Source organism: Anabrus simplex, chromosome 5, assembly GCF_040414725.1.
Source record: "Anabrus simplex isolate iqAnaSimp1 chromosome 5, ASM4041472v1, whole genome shotgun sequence".
In the NCBI taxonomy this organism is placed as follows: Eukaryota; Metazoa; Arthropoda; class Insecta; order Orthoptera; family Tettigoniidae; genus Anabrus; species Anabrus simplex.
This window is the reverse complement of record NC_090269.1, coordinates 298,220,069-298,242,580: the sequence shown is the minus strand read 5'-3', so window position 1 is coordinate 298,242,580 and position 22,512 is coordinate 298,220,069. Positions and strand designations below refer to the sequence as shown.

The following is a 22,512-nucleotide window of genomic DNA, read 5'->3' as shown; positions in this document are numbered from 1 at the left end:
TCAAATTTGACATCGCAATTCATTTCTTGTATGACTTCTGAGTACATTCAAAAGACTTTCACTTGTATTTCTGGGGCATGTTCTGATTTTAAGTCAGATAAGAGTGTATGCAAATAATGCAATGAATTCATTGCAGCAACTTCACAACAACAAGGGCCCAATGGCAGAAAAGTTTTTTTTGCTATAACACTTTCAGGAGTTTTCAGTGGAATACAGTTATCGGGAGTGTCGAATAAGAATTTCACGAGGGACCAGGAACATATTTTGGCAAGTGGGATTACCTATTTGAAAGACACATTTCTTCAAAATGAGGACATTCAAAGTGCCACTGGTGTTATTGACACATATTTCTGGCCATCAGGAAAATTATGGCAATAGTAAAAAAAAAAAAACAGCTTCTTGCCACTCATTTTTCAAAACACCTTCAAATTGAGGAGAACAACATAGAAGACATACTGAGCGAATAGTACAAGTTCAAAGTAGTCGGGAAAGGTTTTCTACTGAATGATCTACTTGAAAAATCGCGGACTGTGAAAGGACTATTTCCGATTTTAGGAAAGCTCCTTGGTATATAGTGGCAACAATTCCTACATCGACTCATTATGTGAGCGAGGGCTCAGCACAATGAATTTTATTAAACACAAACTACGAACCAAGCTTGCCGAGAAGAACTTATGTGATCTCATGATGATATCTTTGAATGGGCCATTTTTAAAGGACTTTGATGCAGCAAGATGTATTAATCGTTGGTGTTTTAGTGGGAAATCAAACAGGCACATGTAGTGTAATTTTAAAAGATGCTGACCTTGAAGGTGACTGGTGATTATTTCGGTTAGTATCTCTTAAAATATAAATTTCCATTCTGATATGAACTGAGACTATACTACTTAAGGTCACATTTCAAAAACAATACATATAGGTGGGCTGGCACAAGGTTGCACGTGACAGTTGTAAGCCATGTTGGCACCACTACAAAAATCAAATTAAAAACGTCACCCGTCAATCAGAATCACCAATCTACTACTTTTAATGTCAGATACAGCTCCACATTTTATTCACGTTAATTCGTATTTAATTCCGCATAGTGCTTATAAATTTTTATTTGCTTACACAAATATGAGCATTTAAAAAAATCATAAGGTTTAAGCGAGCCACAAAATAAATACGAACTATTTTCAGTTGATTGTTTTTGGCAATATGGGTAGTATAGTGGTGCCATCTATAAGTAGCTTGACTGCTGTATTGAAGTGTTGCCGTTTTGTCTGTCGCCGCTAGCACGTGGTCGGGTGTGATTCGCGTGTTTATGAAAGTTTTGTTTTGATAGTGAGATAATTGTGAAATTTTATTTTAATGAATGCAGTGCGATGTCTTGGAAATGACAACATAGTCATGAAGCGCGAAGTGGAGTGTCCCTTAATAGGCAGGCATTAGAATTAGTGCGGAGGACTCGTGAGTTTTACGAGAGGGGGAGGAAATTCGTAAGCATGTATAGCCGTCTCTCTGTTCCTGCAGATCATGTTGTGGAACGCATATGTCAAACATTAGGGCTTTCAAAGTGTTCTGTTATTCAGAGAGGTGTTCGCCTCCAGGAACAGAAGGAAAAAGGGACTGGGGTACATAGAAGTAGAAGAAATGGGGCTGATAGTAGGGACTTGTTTCACAGCACTCCGGGAAAGAAATAAATTAAGTTATCTCCTGTAACAGGAATGAATTCTTTCCAGCCTGATATAATACAAAGACACAAGTACGATTATTACAGCTCAAAGTCCCTTCTGTCATTGTTATGGACAATGCACTTTACCACTCCATAATAATGGATAAGACCCCTACTTCGTGCGCCCGTAAAGAACTGTTAGTGGAATGGCTGCAGTAAAGAAATATCCCAGTGCACATGTGCATGACTAAATTAGTCGACGAGGTAGCGAAGGAACAAGGGCACGAGGTTATTAGGTTGCCGCCGTACTACTGTCACTTCAACCTCATTGAGTTGGTACGGTATGGGGTGAAGTAAAACATTACGTACGCACTAATAACAAGTCTTTCACAGTTACTGAAGTGGAAGGACTGTTCCGGGAGAGTATTACTCGAATGGATGCGGCTTTGTGGAGGAAAAACGTTAGCCATGTCGCAGCATTCATTAACTCGGCAATGGCAATACATGGCATCATCAGTGACTGTCAGGACTTGATGATCTGCCTAGACGACGATGACAATGACAACGAAGGCGACGGTAATGGTGGCAGTGATCTGGAGGGTATCAGGTATGAAAATAAGGTTTCTGAATTTTCGTAAATTTTATAGATTTTACTTGAAACATTTTGTGTTAGCACCGGTGTATACTATTCTAACATTTATTGGTGTATTTAAAGTGAGATCCTTGTCGGCCGATTTCTTCCGTATTTTCTAACATCGCGATAATTAGAACTTCGTAGTATATTAATCTCGTATCGTTTTGTGTGATGAATAATCGGTGAGTTGAAAGTTCGATTTTTGTCGGCCGATTTCATTTGTATTGTGTATCATCGCGATGATATTAAAAACGTTTCTCCCATGTTTTTAAAAACTCACGTGTCATGCAACCAGCTGTTGTTATGGCGGCAACATCTCTTCGTGTGCCATTGCAGTGTGACCAACATTGTGCGCAGTTGTCATGTGCAACCTTACGCCGGCCCACCTATAGCTTTATCCTAGTCTAACCTGTGATTTTTATGATGTATATTTGCAAAAAGTATGCTGGCTCCTGATAAAAAGGGACTGGCTACTGAATTATTTCTATTTTTTTCTACCCCTGTACAGTAGATAACCCTTCCTTTTTCAGTACAGTAGTCTCTCGCACATCCGGCATTCCGTGTTATCCGACACTGGTAGACTTAAATTTGAACTTTTGGTGGAGACTAAATTCAGGCACACCCGGTGTGGAGGGTGCGTACATGGGACAAATGCTGGCCTGACCACTGGCAGTAGAACAGGTTTTTTTTTTCTTCTCAAGGACAGGTGCAGTGAGTCTTCAGTCATTGTTCATTGTAGTACTGGTTGGGTGCGGATGTTATAATTGTCATATCCTCTGTGAGTAGAGTGAGTACATGGAGTGATTGTTTCTCTGGAAGACAAGTTGAGTGCATTAAAGTCACTAGGCAAAGGGGAAATTCTTCAAAATGTGGCTTCAGATTATGGTGTTGGATGTGTTACATTGGGAGAGTGAAAAAAAACAGAGGGAAGAAATTCAAAAGTGGTGCTCTACCAGAGCATACAAAAACACTTAAAAAATGCGAATACAAAAAAGTAAGTGAAGCACTATCTCTTTGGTTATCTCAACACCGGGAAAAGGGCCTGCCAATATCTGGCCCCATTCTGCAGGAAAAGGCTGTGTATTTCCAGAAGGAGTTTAATTAAGGGGACAATAATATTCCTGCCAGTGCTGGGTGGCTTGATCGGTGGAAAAACTGTACGGCATTAGGCAGCTTAATATCTATGGAGAAAAGTTTCTTTTCGTAAGACATCTGGAATGTTTTCGTTCAAAACTGCATGTACTGTCCAATTGAATTGATAATTCAATAAATAGAGTACCGTAAAACATGTAATTGTTTTAGTACTAGAGTATAGCCTTCCTGTTTGTTTCAGTTCATTTTCAAAGTTATTCTGTATTATCCGACATTTTCAGTGATCCGACGAACTCCAGGTCCCGTTTGGGTTGGATAATCGAGACTCTACTGTACTTGATTTGAATCAACTCCAGAATCTCAAAGTGGTTGGACAAATCATTATTATTAAACATGATTTCCATATCTAAAAAATGCATTATGTCATTTGTATTGAAAGTTTTTTTTTAGCTAGGGGCTTCACGTCACACCGACACAGATAGGTCTTATGGCGACGATGGGATAGGAAAGGCCTAGGAGTTGGAAGGAAGAGGCCGTGGCCTTAATTAAGGTACAGCCCCAGCATTTGCCTGGTGTGAAAATGGGAAACCGGAATGCAGTGCCGACATTCTCCGCCCGAAGTATTTCTGAGACAACGCAAGCTAACACCCGTCTAGGTGATTTGAAACTACCGCTGTATTGACAGGCAACGGATATGACGGCAAGTCATGCAGCTGCTCGCTGCTCTGAGCTTGCCAAGGACAAATGACGTCACAATAGAACCTTCTATATGTTCTATATTACTATCTCTTGAATGAAACATATCAAATTTCTGACTATACCATCATTAATCAATCAATCAATCAATCAATCAATCAATCAATCAATCAATCAATCAATCAATCAATACTTATCTGCATTTAGGGCAGTCGCCCAGGTGGCAGATTCCCTATCTGTTGTTTTCCTAACCTTTTCTTAAATGATTAAATTGGAAATTTATTGAACATCTCCCTTGGTAGTTATTCCAATCCCTAACTCCCCTTCCTATAAATGAATATTTGCCCCAGTTTGTCCTCTTGAATTCCAACTTTATCTTCATATTGTGATCTTTCCTACTTTTATAAACGCCACTCAAACTTATTTGTCTACTAATGTCATTCCACGCCATCTCACCGCTGACAGCTCGGAACATACCCCTTAACAACACAGTTAACCGTGAGTCTATTTATGTAACCACTATAAGTGAAAATAAAAGTATTGAATAGGTGGATTAAATTAAAACACCTTTATTGTTGTTGAACTGTAAATTTCCATAACGGACACACCACTTAGTCGAGCAGCTCTCCTTCTTTCTCTCAATTCTTCCCAGCCCAAACTTTGCAACATTTTTGTAACGCTACTCTTTTGTCGGAAATCACCCAGAACAAATCGATCTGCTTTTGGATTTTTTCCAGTTCTTGAATCAGGTAATCCTGGTGAGGGTCCCAAACACTGGAACCATACTCTAGTTGGGGTCTTACCAGAGACTTATATGCCCTCTCCTTTACATCCTTACTACAACCCCTAAATACCCTCATAACGATGTGCAGAGATCTGTACCCTTTATTTACAATCCCATTTATGTGATTACCCCAATGAAGATCTTTATTTATATTAACACCTAGATACTTACAATGATCCCCAAAAGGAACTTTCACCTCATCAATGCAGTAATTAAATCTGAGGGGACTTTTCCTATTTGTGAAACTCACAACCTGACTTTTAACCCCGTTTATCAACATACCATTGCCTGCTGTCCATCTCACAACATTTTCGAGGTCACGTTGCAGTTGCTCACAATCTTGTAACTTACTTATTACTCTATAGAGAATAACATCATCCACAAAAAGCATTACCTCTGATTCCACTCCTTTACTCATATCATTTATATAATATATAAGAAAACATAAAGGTCCAATAATACTGCCTTGAGGAATTCCCCTCTTAATTATTACAGGGTCAGATAAAGCTTCACCTAATCTAATTCTCTGAAATCTATTTTCTAGAAATATAACAACCCATTCAGTCATTCTTTTGTCTAGTCCAATTGCACTAATTTTTGCCAGTAGTCTCATATGATCTACCCTATGAAATGCTTTAGACAGGTCAATCGCGATACAGTCCATTTGACCTCCTGAATCCAAGATATCTGCTATATCTTGCTGGAATCTTACAAGTTGAGCTTCAGTGGAACAACCTTTCCTAAAACCGAACTGCCTTCTATCGAACCAGTTATTAATTTCACAAACATGTCTAATATAATCAGAAAGAATGCCTTTCCAAAGCTTACATACAATGCATGTCATACTGGCCTGTAATTTTCAGCTTCGTGTCTATCACCCTTTCCTTTATACACAGAGGCTACTATAGCAACTCTCCATTCATCTGGTATAGCTCCTCCGACCAAACAATAATCAAATAAGTACTTCAGATATGGTACTATATCCCAACCCATTGTCTTTAGTATAACCCCAGAAATCTTATTAATTCCAGCCGCTTTTCTAGTTTTCAACTTCTGTATCTTATTGTAGTGAGTGTCATTGTTATCATATCTATCTATCTATCTATCTATCTATCTGGACATTATCCTTGTAACCAACCTTGTAACCAACAATCTTTACACACTGCTGACTGAATACTTCTGCCTTTTGAAGATCCTCACATACACACTCCCCTTGTTCATTAATTATTCCTGGAATGTCCTTCTTGGTACCTGTTTCTGCCTTAAAATACCTATACATACCCTTCTATTTTTCACTAAAATTTGTACAACTGCCAATTATGCTTGCCATCATGTTATCCTTAGCTGCCTTCTTTGCTAGATTCAATTTTCTAGTAAGTCCTTCAATTTCTCCTTATACTTAAACAGCCATTTCTAACTCTATTTCTTTCCAGTCTGCAACTCCTTCTTAGTCTCTTTATTTCTCTATTATAATAAGGTGGGCCTTTACCATTCCTTACCTCCCTTAAAGGTACAAACCTCTTTTCGCACTCCTCAACAATTTCTTTAAACCCATCCCAGAGTCTGTTTACATTTTTATTTACCGTTTTCCACCAATCATAGTTACTTTTTAGAAACTGCCTCATGCCTGCTTTATCAGCCATATGGTACTGCCTAATAGTCCTACTTTTAAGACCTTCCTTTCTATCACTAGTCCTACTTTTAAGACCTTCCTTTCTATCACATTTATTTTTAACTACGACAAAAACAGCTTCATGCTCACTAATACCACCTATTATTTCGGTTTCTCTATAAAGCTCATCTGGTTTTTTCAGCACTACATCCAGGGTATTTTTCCCTCTGGTTGATTCCATCATTTTCTTAATCAGCTGTCCTTCCCATAATAACTTATTTGCTATTTTTTGGTCATGCTTCCTTTCGTTCGCATTTCCTTCCCAACTGACATCTGGTAAATTCAGATCTTCCGCTACAATCACATTTCTTTCCTTGTCGTTTCCTACATAGCTGATTATCTTATCGAATAATTCTGAATCCGTGTCAGTGCTACCCTTTCCTGGTCTGTACACTCCAAATATATCAAGTTGCCTATTATCTTTAGAAATGAGCCTTACACCTAGAATTTCATATGTCTTATCTTTTTTTCGTAGCTTACAAATTCTTCTTTCACCAGAATGAATACCCCCCCCCCCCCGCCATTCCTATCCTATCTCTATGATACACACTCCAGTTCTGTGAGAAAATTTCTGCATCCATTATATCATTTCTCAGCCATGGGTAAATATATATCTATTAAATTACTCAATTCTATTCCTTTCTTTACAATACTTCTACAGTTCAACACTAACAATTTTATGTCATCCCTACTTGATTTCCAGTTCCCTGTTCCCTTATCACCGCTCGCTAGGCCATCCCGTTTCCCTGAATGTACCTCCCTATTACCCTTCCAAACAAATTTCCTAACTTATACGAACCACTGCGGTTTAAGTGAAGGCCATTTGAGCGCAGATCCCTATTTCCTACCCACCCATTAGGATCTAGAAATTTCACTCCCAGTTTCCACATACCCAATCCATAGTCTCATTTAAATCCCCAATCGCCCTCCAGTCAGTATACCTCCTACACAGTATTCCACTAATAACAATCTCCCCTTTCTTAAACTTCTCCCGTGCTGCATTTACTAGATCCCACACATCTCCAACTATGTTGGTACTTATATCAGCTTGCCTTACGTTGTTGGTACCTTTTTTTTTTTTTTATTATTTGCTTTACGTCGCACCGACACAGATAGGTCTTATGGCAACGATGGGATAGGAAAGGTATGGAGTTGGAAGGAAGCGGCTGTGGCGTTAATTAAGGTACAGCCCCAGCATTTGCCTGGTGTGAAAAAGGGAAACCACAGAAAAGCATCCTCAGGGCTGCCGATAGTGGGATTCGAACCTACTATCTCCCGGATGCAAGCTCACAGCCGCGCGCCTCTACCAACGTGAAACAGTATTAAATATTAAGTATTAAATATGGTGATGTATCAAGTTTCAAGAAGATCGGCGACAAGATAGCCGAGTAATTAGAAGTTAGATTTATATGAATTTTGAAGTCTGTGGTCCGACCTCCATGTATAAAAGAGGGCCATGAGGTCGGTAGTAAATCAGTATCTTCGTGCCGCCCCAGCCGTCTCATGTGCGGACCAGCTGTTGGACTTTGATTCTACATCGTTACTCTGTCTGGAGAAATGCCCATGTTCTACGCGTAAAGTGCGAATGCTCAGTAAATTTTGAAAGTCTGAGGTGCGAACCTCAAACTCTAATTTTCAAGTGTGAGAAGAGGTGTTTAAAATTTTACAAGTCATTTATAGTGATTGACTAATATTTGACTGTGACACGAGTGTGATAGAATTTATCTCATGAAAGTAACACTCATTCTACGAACCAATATTCACGAAGTGACTCATAAAATTTAGTTCTTTTTCTGAAAGACTGTGCTTCGTAAAAAACTTAGTTGTTCTCTTAAAAGCTAAAACCAAACCCCATCGCACTACAGCCCTTGAAGGGCCTTGGCCTACCAAGCGACCGCTGCTCAGCCCGATGGCCTGCAGATTACGAGGTGTCATGTGGTCAGCACGACGAATCCTCTCGGCCGTTATTCTTGGCTTTCTAGACCGGGGCCGCCATCTCACCGTCAGATAGCTCCTCCATTCTAATCACGTAGGCTGAGTGGACCTCGAACCAGCCCTCAGGTCTAGGTAAAAATCCCTGACCTGGTCGGGAATCGAACCCGGGGCCTCCGGGTAAGAGGCAGGCACGCTATCTCTACACCATGGGGCCGGCTCTCTTAAAAGCTGTGCATTCAAATTATTTTGTTTGAATAACACTCTGAATGCGCATTTACAAAATTGTGCTTTATTTTCTGAAAAACTGTGCCCTATCATATATGAATTGATTGTGCCCCAGTGTTGGAACTTCGCCTCTTGCGTAGACAATGCCTTAGCTTCATGGCTGTGCTCAGTGAAAAACTATTTTTATTTCCGTAGGAACTGTGCTCTTTCAGACTGTGTTTCCATAAGAGAACTTAATTTTTTTTCGTACTTCTTAAGACTACTCTAAATGAAAGAATGTGTTAATTTCGAATGACTGTTCTAAATAAAAGAACTGTGTTAATTTGGAATGACTATTCTAAGTGAAAGAACTGTGTTAATTTCAAATGACTATTCTCAATGAAAGAACTGTGTTAATTTTAATAAATAATGTTATTTACTTTACGTCCCACTAACTACTTTTACGGTCTTCGGAGATGCCTGTGTTAATTTTATGAGACTGTGCTTTGAAAGACTGTATGCTTTACAAAACTTCGAAAGACGGTGTATCAAGAAAGGACTTTAGTTTCTTTCATTCGATCTTGTCTTAGTGATCGTTCTTATTTTATGAACAGTGCTGTAGTATGTCACGTATTCTGAGTGGACCTCGAACCAGCTCTCAGGTCCAGATAAAAGTCCCTGACCTGGCCAGGAATCGAACCCGGGGCCTCCAGGTAAGAGGCAGGCACGCTACCCCTACACCACGGGGCCGGCATGAAATTCATTACCTACAGGAAATCAGCCATGGAAACAAAATTAAAATTTCCAAACCCATCTTCAGCCTTGTTGTGTACAAATAGATGTCAGAACAAATTTACATAAAGGAATAACATCTTATTCACAGCACAAATGAATGGAAAACCAAGTTTTAACTTGTGGTCATCAGGTGGTAGAATGTGTAAATGTAAATTTAAAAAATGGCCTATATACTTTGCTACCATTTAAAGGAATATGCATTATGCTATAACGAGCCTAGGTGAAGTTGCCTTTGAAATAAATGATACCGTAAATAAATATTTTTAAAAAACGTTCAAATGTCATGTTGATACTGCATTAGGGCAAAATTCATACCATATAAGAATGACAATACTATAATATGTAAAGTTGTCAGACAGTAAAAACAGCATTCATAACAAAGACACTGGTGAAAACTGCCTGTATTTCCAGTGTTTGCTTCGGTCAGCAACTGATATATTTTTCTGTAGGATTAGAGTTTCATAGAATAGCTACTTCAATGCTCTCCTGCATATTTGGTTGGTGCTTGGTTTTAATTCTCCTCTTCATATTTAAAACTCATCTCTCCATCTCTCTCCTGTTTTTAGGTCTGTTTTTTAAAAAAAAAAAACACTTTTTGCACCAAAAAAACAAAAGGGTTAATATACAGAATGTATGTGTTGCTAAATATTACACATCCATTAAGTGACAAAAAATTGTATGGACTTCACAAGTTTCTCCCTGTACTTATAACAGAACACAAAAGGATAGAATAAAACACTGCACATCCCAATTTTTTAACACAATATTAATGTGGATAGGAAATTCCATCCCTTATTTGAGTAACAAAAGGACGTGGTGGACATGACTTGAAACAATTTTACGAATCTTATGATACCTGCCTTACAATCTCATTCTCAGATAATGGTTTCTTGAATATTTTTAGCTCCAGATCAGGTATATTGGTCAATATTTTGCACGTAAAATACTTTATGTGCACACACTACAGTCAAAAGTATAAAATCTGGACATTCAAAATAGTTGCCAAGAGGGATAAAACAGGAATGACATCAGAGGCAAAATACTTAGAGCAATCAATAGTAAGATAAACTACAGCACTCAAGCGCCACAAAGCCGCCATGTATTAGTGTGTAGACAAAAACGTTTAATATCTTATTCCAAACACCATGGCTTATTGCTTTAGAAGAAGATACACTCCCTATTTCAGTAGCAGGACAGGGTCATAAAAAAATAAAACAATCAGGTGTCAGTACTTCAGTTTTCAAGTATAATCTTGAAGGTTTTCATGACTTACCTACCAAAACCAGACAGCTCAACATTTTAATAATGAACTTATACAGAGAAGACACTGCATATATGCTTATATACACTTGAGGTGACAGTTCTTTATTTAGGCCTTCTGAATTTGTAGATTTAAGAGAGAGCATTAAATTCAAATATTTTTCTTCCAACCTTCCTCACGTGTACTTTTGTTTTCATCCTAATAAGAAGAATACTCACGCAGTTTGACAGACACCACCTGCCTAGCAGCAGAAACACCTTTATCTGTCCGTGCAGCTCTCTGGAACTGGATAGTCTGAGGAGTAGTGAATGCATCATCAGATATATAACCAGCCTTCTGCATTGCACATAATAAGTCTTCTTCAATTGTTTTCCTACCAGGATTCCTGAAAAAAAAAAAAAAAGAATAAAAATGAGTATCTACCACAAATAGAAACTGCAACTTAAATGTACGATGGACTCCCTAGAGAAATATAATGGACATTCACACATAAAAGTGGTTGTTGTTATAAGAGGAAACATTTCAATACTCATTCAGTGTAAGCAGCAAGTTTAAGAATTCCCATAAAATATAATTTCCATAACTATAAGTAAATTTATCAACATGAGTCAACAGTCGTCTGCAGACTAACTGCTGTGCACAATACTTACATCATACAACACGATCTACAACAAACGCCAGAGAAGGAAAGACAAGACAGGACTAGGATTCAGAAGGGAACGACCCTGGCTTTAAGATAGTCGCAGCATTTACCTGGTGTGAAAATGGGAAACCAACAGCCACACAGCCAAAACCACAGTCAATTCAACGCAACTTAAAAGCTTTCCAGTCTGTCAAACACACACGTTAAATATAAATACTACACTATAACATACCTGTAAAAAAAAAAACCTGCGTTATTAAATAAGGACTGAGAAGGTAGCGGCTATGGCCTTAATGAATGTACAGCCACAGGACCTGCTTGGTGAGAAAATGGGAAAATCATCTTTGGGGCTGCCAACGGTGGGCCTACCATCCCCCTAATGCAAGCTCACAGCTACGCAACCCTAACCACGCTGGGCAATTTAAGCTCGGTCTACAGGTTACTAGTCCAGTGGCTTTTCATATTGAATAATATCATCAGTAGCACATATTACAATGTATCTGCCAATTCTATTAGCTGTAATAAGGTTTGAACATAAAGCTAATAATGTGAAAACATGATCTATAAACAGCTACTTTAAAAATAGAAAACTAATACATATGACAGAAACAAGCTATATTGAAGTTGCACACTGCAGAAACTTAACATATTCCTCAATGCCATATAATAGATGGTGATGATAATTACCAACTTTGTCAAATGGCTAATGTGCTATCAAAATGAAGCAATTTCAACCACCTGTATTTGGCTGTCTTAGGCAACTGACTACTAGGACAGAAACACTTGATAATATGGGCTCATTACTAACACTACAGTGAAAAGGGCATTTTTAAATTTTTTTTATGATTTGATGATACTATGCACATGATTTGAAGGCATGCCTGTTCAGTGAGAATGTGCAGTGCAGTGGGTTAGTTGCTGGCTCTCTATCCATACAGATGAGGTTCAAATGCTGGTTGATTCCAGACTAGTATCTTAACCTGATAAATCACACGACGTCAAAATAGGCATTTGGCCTCAAATAGCTGGCCAAAGCCAAAATGCGCCAGGCAACTCAGCAACCCCAGTTTTAAAGAAAAACTTGAGAATGCTTGTGCTTATATGATAATGGTTTCAGGCTAATTGGACTGTTCACACAATCCTCCCCAGCTGATTGTTCCTAGGCAAACCACCTCCAGAAACTAAATCCCAACAGAGCTCAGTTGATGTGTAGTCTGTGAGGAGCAATGACATTAAGTGTTTACTGGTGAAACATGCCTCACCGACGAGACAAGTACGAACATGATGTCAACAACTGTCACCAGCTGAGAGGGCTCAGATAATTGGTCTGCATGAGAATGTGTTATCTGTGCAGCCTGTAGCTATACTTGTTGGCCAAAATGCATCTATGGTATGTGTGTGCCTGCAGTAGCCAAATTAAGGGACACCTGCTACTGGGAGACTTGGACAGGAACAACCTGATGGACAATAATGCAGGAGGATTGCAATTAAGTTTGTAAATACGAACAGGTAAGTTAACCTGTCAGATATTGTTCCTAGATTTAATTTTGTTCTGAATGGTGGCTTGCACCCAAATTTTCTGAACTTTTTGGCAAGCTTTTGTACAATATGTGTTCAAAAATTCAAAATTCAAAAAAACAAACAGCAAGAGGGAACAAATCGAAAACAAGCCAAGAAAATTTTCTGTTTACCCCTTACATTGTAACATTGACCATGACTGCCTTGTTGCTCATCTACACTACAGAAGAGAATGAAACTTGTTAGGAACCTAACAGTCTGAGCAGCAGGTAATAAATGAAGGGGGTTACCTGGACAGTATTCTAAAGTTAATGATATTTTGGTATGTTGTTTCTGGGTACTCTATGGAGTAGAATCTGAGTTTTCGACTTTGAGGACCCTGTGCTAACTTGGGGGTGGGGAGCAGAAAACCTCAAAATGTTTGAAATTTTTCAGTTTTTTGCTTATAACTTCTAAACCATGCATTTTTAGAGGAATATACCTATTTACAAAGTTGAAGAGCATTAAACTTCCTTCACATTTCACTGGCGCTTTTAAACACTGCATCATATTTCTTTCTTGACATTTTGGCCAAAACAAATATTAAGATATACCAAGAAGCATTGCTACGTGATGTAACACGAGCACTTATGCAGGTCCTGCCCCAGGTAGACGTCTATGGCGAAGTTAAGTTACTCGCTTGCAACTTCCACTTTTTATTATTAAGCTATTTAGGTATTTGACTGTATTACAGACCAAAGAAGAGCACATGGCTGGCCACCGTGCCCTGTAGTGCCATCTGGTTGTGATTATTAGAACTACTATCGACCAGATCTATATCGATAGAACGAGGAAATGTGCGGGAGTTTAAAATAATACAAAAATTGCTGAAAAATGCTCTGAAAATCAGGGAGAGTTGGAAAGTCTGTGGTTAGGTCATATGGTGACAATGGAATAGGAAAGGGCTAACAATGGGAAGGAAGCAGCCGTGGCTTTCTTTAAGGTACAGCCACAGCATCTGAAGCAACATCAATGTTGAGTCTAGAGAGCTCATGGATAACAAGTTCTGTTCTTCTCTCCAGCCTGTCATTATCTATTACATCAAATAAAGTTCTCAGATTCCAAATTCCGATTTTCAGACTGCGACTCTTTCCTGCTTTTGATGAGGGGTGACCCGCTGGGTGGGGCCACCCAGACGGACATAAGATGTGACTTCCGAATTTGACCCCACCTTTTCTAGGGCCTTCCCCATGTGGGGTGGGCAGCGGTAATTTTAAATAGGCTTGCCCAAACACACATGCAGGACCAAATTCCTAGTAGTTACAGGGTCTTAGGAAGATGATCACACATCTCTGCTGCCAACATGCAGGTCCTAACTAGTAGTGATGGGATATTTGATTCATTAAAATGAATTCACGTTACTGAATCGATACAGTGAACCGATTCACGGCAAATTAGAATCATCGATCCTACTGCATCTGTGCAGTGTGTACTGATAAGACGGCAGCAAAATGCTTGCTGCTGCTCTCTGGTCTTCATTCTATGAACTGCTTTCCTATGCGCCATCTAATTTTCAGATTCAATACTATACTTGCTTATTACATTACAGCACAAAACATACATAGTTAGTAATAATAATAATAACAATTACTGATATAACTCAAATTTTATACACTACCTAATGGTTTTCCACAGTTCTCCGAAAGTCACAACTCTTGTATATATATATAGAATTAGATGTAAAAATACCTGTGTCCACAATAAGTAGCTCACATATTAAATATAAATCAAATAAGTTGCTTTACGTTGCACCGACACAGATAGGTCTTATGGTGACGAAGAGATAGGAAGGAGCTAGAAATGGGAAGGAAGTGGCTGTGGCCGTAATTAAGGTACAACACCAGCATGTGCCTGGTGTGAAAATGGAAAACCATGGAAAAACCATTTTAACGGCTGCCAACAGTAGGATTCAAACCCGCCATCCCCTGAACGCAAGGTCATAGCTACACGATCCTAAACGCATGACCAACTCTCTCAGTCATCTTTGAAAATGTCTTTCTATCAGCAGAGGATTTTTAAATCATCATCATTTTGTATAGGCTACACGAGTTGTACAGTAGCCCACTGGTTTTCTGATTAAACATCTTTTTTTTTTAAGCTATTGCATCAGTTCATGTTCGTGGGTTACCGTAGTCATGTCCTAGTTCGTGAACCATGGGCAACGGCTGAGTGGCCTAGTAAGTGGTCCTGAGAGTTGGGATACCAGTTGCAATGGAATGGGAGAGGGCATCTCGGACATATTCTGAGTCGTGGCCCTCCTTGTGCTCAGACGGCTAGGACTATACAACTCACTGGTGGTCCATAACCCGTTAGAGGAGAGATCCTCATCTGGACTATGTGCAAGTAGGGCAGCATCCTGCTTCACGAATTTACCGAGCTCAGAACACTTTAAGCAAGCCTCAGACCTATGGGAGTAATGGAGTCCCACTCCCATTTGACAGGCGAGGGACTCCTTGGAAACAACTTGGTGAACAAAATGGAATTCGATGGGGAGCTATCAATATTAATGGGGCTTATGGAAGAAAGAAGGTAGAACTGGCTGAGTCAGCAAAGAGGATGCATCTGGATGTGCTAGGAGTAAGTGCTATTCGGGTAAGGGGAGATAATGAGGAAGAGATAGGAGATTATAAAGTGTACTTGACGGGTGTTAGAAAGGGAAGGGCAGAGTCTGGGGTAGGGCTTTTTATCAGGAATACTATTGCACGCAACATAGTTTCTGTTAGGCACGTAAATGAGCGAATGATGTGGGTAGATTTGTCAGTGAGAGGAATTAGGACAAGAATTGTGTCCGTGTATTCAGCATGTGAGGCTGCAGATGAGGATAAAGTTGAAAAGTTTTATGAAGCATTGAGTGACATCGTGGTCAGGGTCAACAGCAAGGATAGAATAGTGCTAATGGGCGATTTCAATGCGAGAGTTGGGAATAGAACTGAAGGATACGAAAGGGTGATTGGTAAATCAGGGGAAGATATGGAAGCTAATGGGAATGGGAAGCGTCTGCTGGACTTCTGTGCTAGTATGGGTTTAGCTGTTATGAATACATTCTTCAAGCATAAGGCTATTCACCGCTACACGTGAGAGGCTAGGGGCACCAGATCCATAATAGACTATACCTTAACAGACTTTGAATTCAGAAAATCTGTTAGGAATGTATGAGTTTTTCGCGGATTTTTCGATGATACAGACCACTATCTGATCTGTAGTAAACTAAGTATCTCTAGGCCTAGGGTAGAGAAAGTGAAATCTATCTGCAAACGAATAAGGGTAGAAAATCTCCAGGACGAGGAAATTAGACAGAAGTACATGCATATGATTAGTAAGAAGTTTCGAACAGTAGACAATAAGCAGGTTCAGGATATAGAAAGTGAATGGGTGGCATACAGGGATGCTGTAGTAGAAACAGCAAGGGAATGCCTAGGAACAGCTGTGTGTAAAGATGGGAAAAGGCGAACAACTTGGTGGAATGATGAAGTGAGAGCAGCCTGTAAACGTAAAAAGAAGGCTTATCAGAAATGGCTCAAAACAAGGGCCGAGGCAGACAGGGCTTTGTATGTAGATGAAAGAAACAGAGCGAAACAAATAGTTGTTGAATCCAAAAAGAAGTCATGGGAAGATTTTGGTAATAACCTGGAAAAACTAGGTCAAGCAGCAGGGAAACCTTTCTGGACAGTAATAAAGAATCTTAGGAAGGGAGGGAAAAAGGAAATGAACAGTGTTTTGAGTAATTCAGGTGAACTCATAGCAGATCCTAGGGAATCACTGGAGAGGTGGAGGGAATATTTTGAACATCATCTCTATGTAAAAGGAAATCATCATGGTGGTGTTGCAAACAGTCAAGCTCATGGGGAGGAGGAAAATGATGTTGGTGAAATTATGCTTGAGGAAGTGGAAAGGATAGTAAATAAACTCCATTGTCATAAGGCAGCAGGAATAGATGAAATTAGACCTGAGATGGTGAAGTATAGTGGGAAGGCAGGGATGAAATGGCTTCATAGAGTAGTAAAATTAGCGTGGAATGTTGGTAAGGTACCTTCAGATTGGACACAAGCAGTAATTGCACCTATCTATAAGCAAGGGAACAGGAAGGATTGCAACAACTATCGAGGAAAATCATTGATTAGTATACCAGGCAAAGTATTCACTGGCATCTTGGAAGGGAGGGTGCGATCAGTCGTTGAGAGGAAGTTGGATGAAAACCAGTGTGATTTCAGACTACAGAGAGGCTGTCAGGATCAGATTTTCAGTATGCGGCAGGTAATTGAAAAATGCTACGAGAGGAATAGGCAGTTGTGTTTGTTTCGTAGATCTAGAGAAAGCATATGACAGGGTACCGAGGGAAAAGATGTTCGCCATACTGGGGGACTATGGAATTAAAGGCAGATTATTAAAATCAATCAAAGGCATTTATGTTGATAATTGGGCTTCAGTGAGAATTGATGGTAGAATGAGTTCTTGGTTCAGTGTACTTATAGGAGTTAGACAAGGCTGTAATCTTTCACCTTTGCTGTTCGTAGTTTACATGGATCATCTGCTGAAAGGTATAAAATGGCAGGGAGGGATTCAGTTAGGTGGAAATGTAGTAATCAGTTTGGCCTATGCTGACAACTTGGTCTTAATGGCAGACTGTGCCGAAAGCCTGCAGTCTAATATCTTGGAACTTGAAAATAGGTGCAATGAGTATGGTATGAAAATTAGCCTCTCGAAGACTAAATTGATGTCAGTAGGTAAGAAATTCAACAGAATTGAATGTCAGATTGGTGATACAGAGCTAGAACATGTCGATAATTTCAAGTATTTAGGTTGTGTGTTCTCCCAGGATGGTATTATAGTAAGTGAGATTGAATCAAGGTGTAGTAAAGCTAATGCAGTTAGCTCGCAGTTGCGATCAGCAGTATTCTGTAAGAAGGAAGTCAGCTCCCAGACGAAACTATCTTTACACTGGTCTGTTTTCAGACCAACTTTGCTTTACGGGAGCGAAAGCTGGGTGGACTCAGGATATCTTATTCATAAGTTAGAAGTAACAGACATGAAAGTAGCAAGAATGATTGTTGGTACAAACAGGTGGGAACAATGGCAGGAGGGTACTCGGAATGAGGAGATAAAGGCTAATTTAGGAATGAACTCGATGGATGAAGCTGTACGCATAAACCGGCTTCGGTGGTGGGGTCATGTGAGGCGAATGGAGGAGGATAGGTTACCTAGGAGAATAATGGACTCTGTTATGGAGGGTAAGAGAAGTAGAGGGAGACCAAGACGACGATGGTTAGACTCGGTTTCTAACGATTTAAAGATAAGAGGTATAGAACTAAATGAGGCCACAACACTAGTTGCAAATCGAGGATTGTGGCGACGTTTAGTAAATTCTCAGAGGCTTGCAGACTGAACGCTGAAAGGCATAACAGTCTATAATGATAATGTATGTATGCATGTATATGTATTGCATCAGTCTGCTCACTTACTCACTGTCCACGCACACCGGTGATCTCGTGATTCGATTATTGAAGTACTGTGCAATGATGTGACATACAAACTGAGAGAATACCGAGCGGTTCTTCTGAATATAAAACAGACAATTTCAAGTGGTCATGAGCATGACCCACAGCTATAGGGTAGGCTAGATAATCATGTTATTGGCTTTACGTCCCAGTAACAACTTTTATGGTTTTTGGAGAGGCCGAGGTGCCAGAATTTAGTCCTGCGGGAGCTCTTTTCCGTGCCAGTAAATCTACCGACACGAGCCGAGCACCTTCAAATACCATCGCACTGAGCCATGATCGATCCTGTCAAGTTGGGTTCAGAAGGCCAGCGCCTCAACCATTTGAGCCAGTCAGCCAGGTGGGGAGGCTAGAGAGCTGAGTTTAATTAACTGCGAACGTCAACTAGTTATAAAAATACTGATTCATTAAAATAATATGGTAAATAGAATAACCTAATAGCCTACCTACTTACAAGCTAGGTACTTTGGAATTATGTTTTGACTACCTTTTTAACAATGCAAATATTCCATCTATTATTTAAAACTCCCTGTAAGAAGTCGAAGAGGACAGTGAATGCAAGTGGGTATTATTTTCAAATGAACTGAGCTCGAGAGTCCATTATAGTGTTTGATTCTTTCAGTGTACCATGGCTCTGCATGTATTGCTTCAGAGGAAGTTCAGCTCCCCGCCAATGTCCAGTGTACCGATAATGAAGTGTGTGTATTGTGTCTCACTGGGCCATGATTACGCACGATTCTTTCAGCGTGCCATGATTCACTGTGTCTCGCTGCAGCAGAAGCTGGGCTCCCCACCAATGTCCAGTGTCCACTAATAAGTTAAAAGAAAGTATAAAATGGTTCAACCTTTCAATACTATTAAAATAAGAAATGTAAGTTTACATTCCTATTTAATTAAAATTAGTACCGGTTTCGACCAGTATTTTTGGTCATCATCAGCCGATCACAAATAGGTGTAAAACAATGCACAGATAAATAAATTGTGAAGTATAAAGAATTCTATAGGTCGCTGATAGTGAAGCACTAAAATCTTTAGGAAGTACTATGTGTTGAATGATGCATAGGTAAAAACAATAAGTTTAGATGATACTGTCAAATGCAGTTTATGAAGCACTATAACACACATATTTATCAGCTGCAGTTTATAAGGCAGTGTACAATTTTAAGGATACTGCATGTCAATCATGAACGTTGGTAAGACATAAGCATTAGAGAGCACTGTACAGGAAGAAGTTCATAATCAAATACGTATTCAAATATAGTACTGAGCAAATTCTTGAAAAGTTCAATTGCAGTTTATGAGACACTGTATAATTTTAGGGAATAGCACTGCCCGTCGATAGATCCAAAAATTATGAAGAAGACGCCGATCAAATACGCAAATGTACTATGGAGCACATTCCTGAAGAGGAGATCAGCACTGTGTTTCTAAAAGTCTCTTAAGTTAGATGTGTTAGAGAGCACTGTCTGTGAAGAAGTCCAGAATCAAATAAGTATCTAAATGTAGCACAGAGTAAATTCTTGAAGAGTTCAGCTGCAGTCCATGAGGCACTGTATAATTTTAGGAATTAGCACTGCTTGTCGATAGATCCAAAAATTATGAAGAAAGTTGCAGATCAAATATACGTAGGTGGATCAAACGGTTAGTTGCACTAACGCGCCGCAGCAGCGCGCTGTGTGTCGCAAACATCGGCACAGCGGAGAAAGGGACAGACACTGCCCATGCGTCTGTTAGGCAGGGCACTGTGGTGTCTCGTTTAGTAATGTGTGAATAGCGGCCAAATGCAATGGCGTGTCAACTGGACGTTCACTCCAAATATGAGGTGCGTGCGACAATCCGATTCCTATGGGCCAAAAGGAAGAATTGCACGGACATTCATAGTGAAATTAGTGCTGTGTATGGGGAGCGGGCCATTTCCCGGCAAGGTATCATAAAGTGGTGTCAGCAATTCGAAGCCGGATGCACGGATATCACAGACAACCATTGCGAAGGCAAGGCCGCAATGTCCAGGACCCGTGCAAAGGACAACAGTGTGAATGCAATCATTAGACAGAACCGGTGCATTAAACTGAGAGAAATCGCGACGCAGCTGAACATGTCGTATGGCAGTCTGTTCGCCGTTGTTCACGAGGACCTTGGATATCGTAAGCTGTGTGAAAGATGGGTCCCACGTCTTCTCACCGATGAGCACAAGGGACAACGTTTCCAATCCTCCCTGGCATTTTTTCAACGCTATGTCGCAGACGGCAACAGGTTTCTGCGGTGAATCGTCACAGGCGACAAAACGTGGGTCCACCACTTCACCCCGAAACGAAGCGAACATCAGTGGAATGGGTGCACCCCTCATCACCACAATGAAAGAAGCCCAAGGTTCAACCTTCAGGCGGTAAGGTTATGGCGACAGTGTTCTTTGACACGGAGGGTTTGCTGTATGTGGAATTCATGCCGAAAGGAACGACGATCAACGCGGCGTCGTATTGTCAAACATTGCACCGGTTGCGTAAAGCGATTAAAGAGAAGTGCCAGGGGAAATTGAGCGCCGGTGTGATTTTGTTGCACGATAACGCAACACCTCACAAGGCCCGCCAAATGAGAGAACTGCAGCGTTTCAAGTGGGAGGTCTGGCAACATCCACCCTACAGTCCCGACCTAGCGCCATGTGACTTTCATCTGTTCGGTAAGCTCAAAACGGAGCTCGGTGGTCGACGTTTCCAGACCTATGAGGAGGTGAAGGACGCTGTCTCAGAGTGGTTGCAGAACGCTGGAGGAAATTTCTATGCATCCGGCATCGACAAGTTGGTTGTGCGTTCGCAGAAATGTTTGGAGTCTCTTGGAAACTATATGGAAAAGTGACATTACAGTGCATGTCATTATAGTCGTGTTGCTGTTGTATAGGTGGTGTAATGAATGGCCATAACTGGGAAGTGCAACTTTTGCTGATCTCCTCTCCGGGAACTTGCCCCGTACTACATTTGCGTATTTGATCGGAGACTTCGTTATAATTTTTTGATTTATCGATGGGCAGTGCTATTCCCTAAAATTATACAGTGTCTCATAAACTGCAATTGAACTCTTCAAGAATTTGCTCAGTACTATATTTAGATACGTATTTGATTATGGAATTCTCCCTGTACAGTGCTTTCTAACACATATGTCTTACCAACATTCATGATTGACACACAGTATCGTTAAAATTGTACACTGCCTTATAAACTGCAGTTGATAAATGTGTGTGTTATAGTGCTTCATAAACTGCATCTGACAGTATCATCTAAACTTATTGTTCTTACCTGTGCATCTTTCAACGCATAGTACTCCCTAAAGATTTTAGTGCTTCACTATCAGCAACCTACAGAATTCTTTATACTTCGCAATTTATCTGTGCAATTTTTTACACCTATTTGTGATCGGTTGATGATGACCAATAATACTGGTCGAAACCGGTACCAATTTTAATTAAATAGGAATGTAAATTTACATTTCTTATTTTAATAGTATTGAAAGGTTGAACCATTTTATACTTTAACTTATTAGTAAACTCACTTCAATACAGAACAAAACGAAATTCTTATCTCTTAATGTCCAGTGTCCCACTAGTAAGCCGTGAGTGTGCCACTCAACACTGTCCGCTGCGAGTCAGCTAAATCGTGTGCCGTGAGCTCGCCGTTCCTGTGAATAGATTCACTCGGACACTTGAATGAATCGATACACTGCTTCGAATCATAAACTCAGTAGCGAACACTACTAACTAGGGGCTTCCAGTTTCACTCGTAACCTGCCCCCACCATCCATATCCCATCACTGCCGGACTTTGGAAGCAGTAAGTAACATTTGGAAGAAGTCCCACCACCATGGATTTGTTTAAGGTGGATCTCAGCTTGCCAGGAATTGACCCATGCACTGTGATCTCGGAGCTGTGTGCTGTGGCACATATGGAATGAGACATGCAGGATCAAACACAGAGACTGCAACGAATTTTTGCAAACTCAATTAAGATGCTCCTTTACAGCCAGTTCATCTGGCATGACCTCTTCTGCCTCCATGACCGCTGGGAACCATTAGAGTAACGGATTCCTCCTCCACTCGTTTT

At 40.1% G+C, this 22,512-nt stretch overlaps 1 protein-coding gene across 1 annotated transcript in view; it reads right to left on the bottom strand.

Annotated features, from left to right (window-relative positions):
• The window catches only part of Pus1 (Pseudouridine synthase 1), a 137,242-nt gene that overhangs the window by 76,916 nt on the left and 37,814 nt on the right, over nucleotides 1-22,512 (bottom strand). The window contains exon 3 of the mRNA XM_067147454.2: nucleotides 10,946-11,112. Coding sequence (XP_067003555.1) covers nucleotides 10,946-11,112 — 167 coding nt within the window. The remainder of the gene's footprint in view (nucleotides 1-10,945; nucleotides 11,113-22,512) is intronic.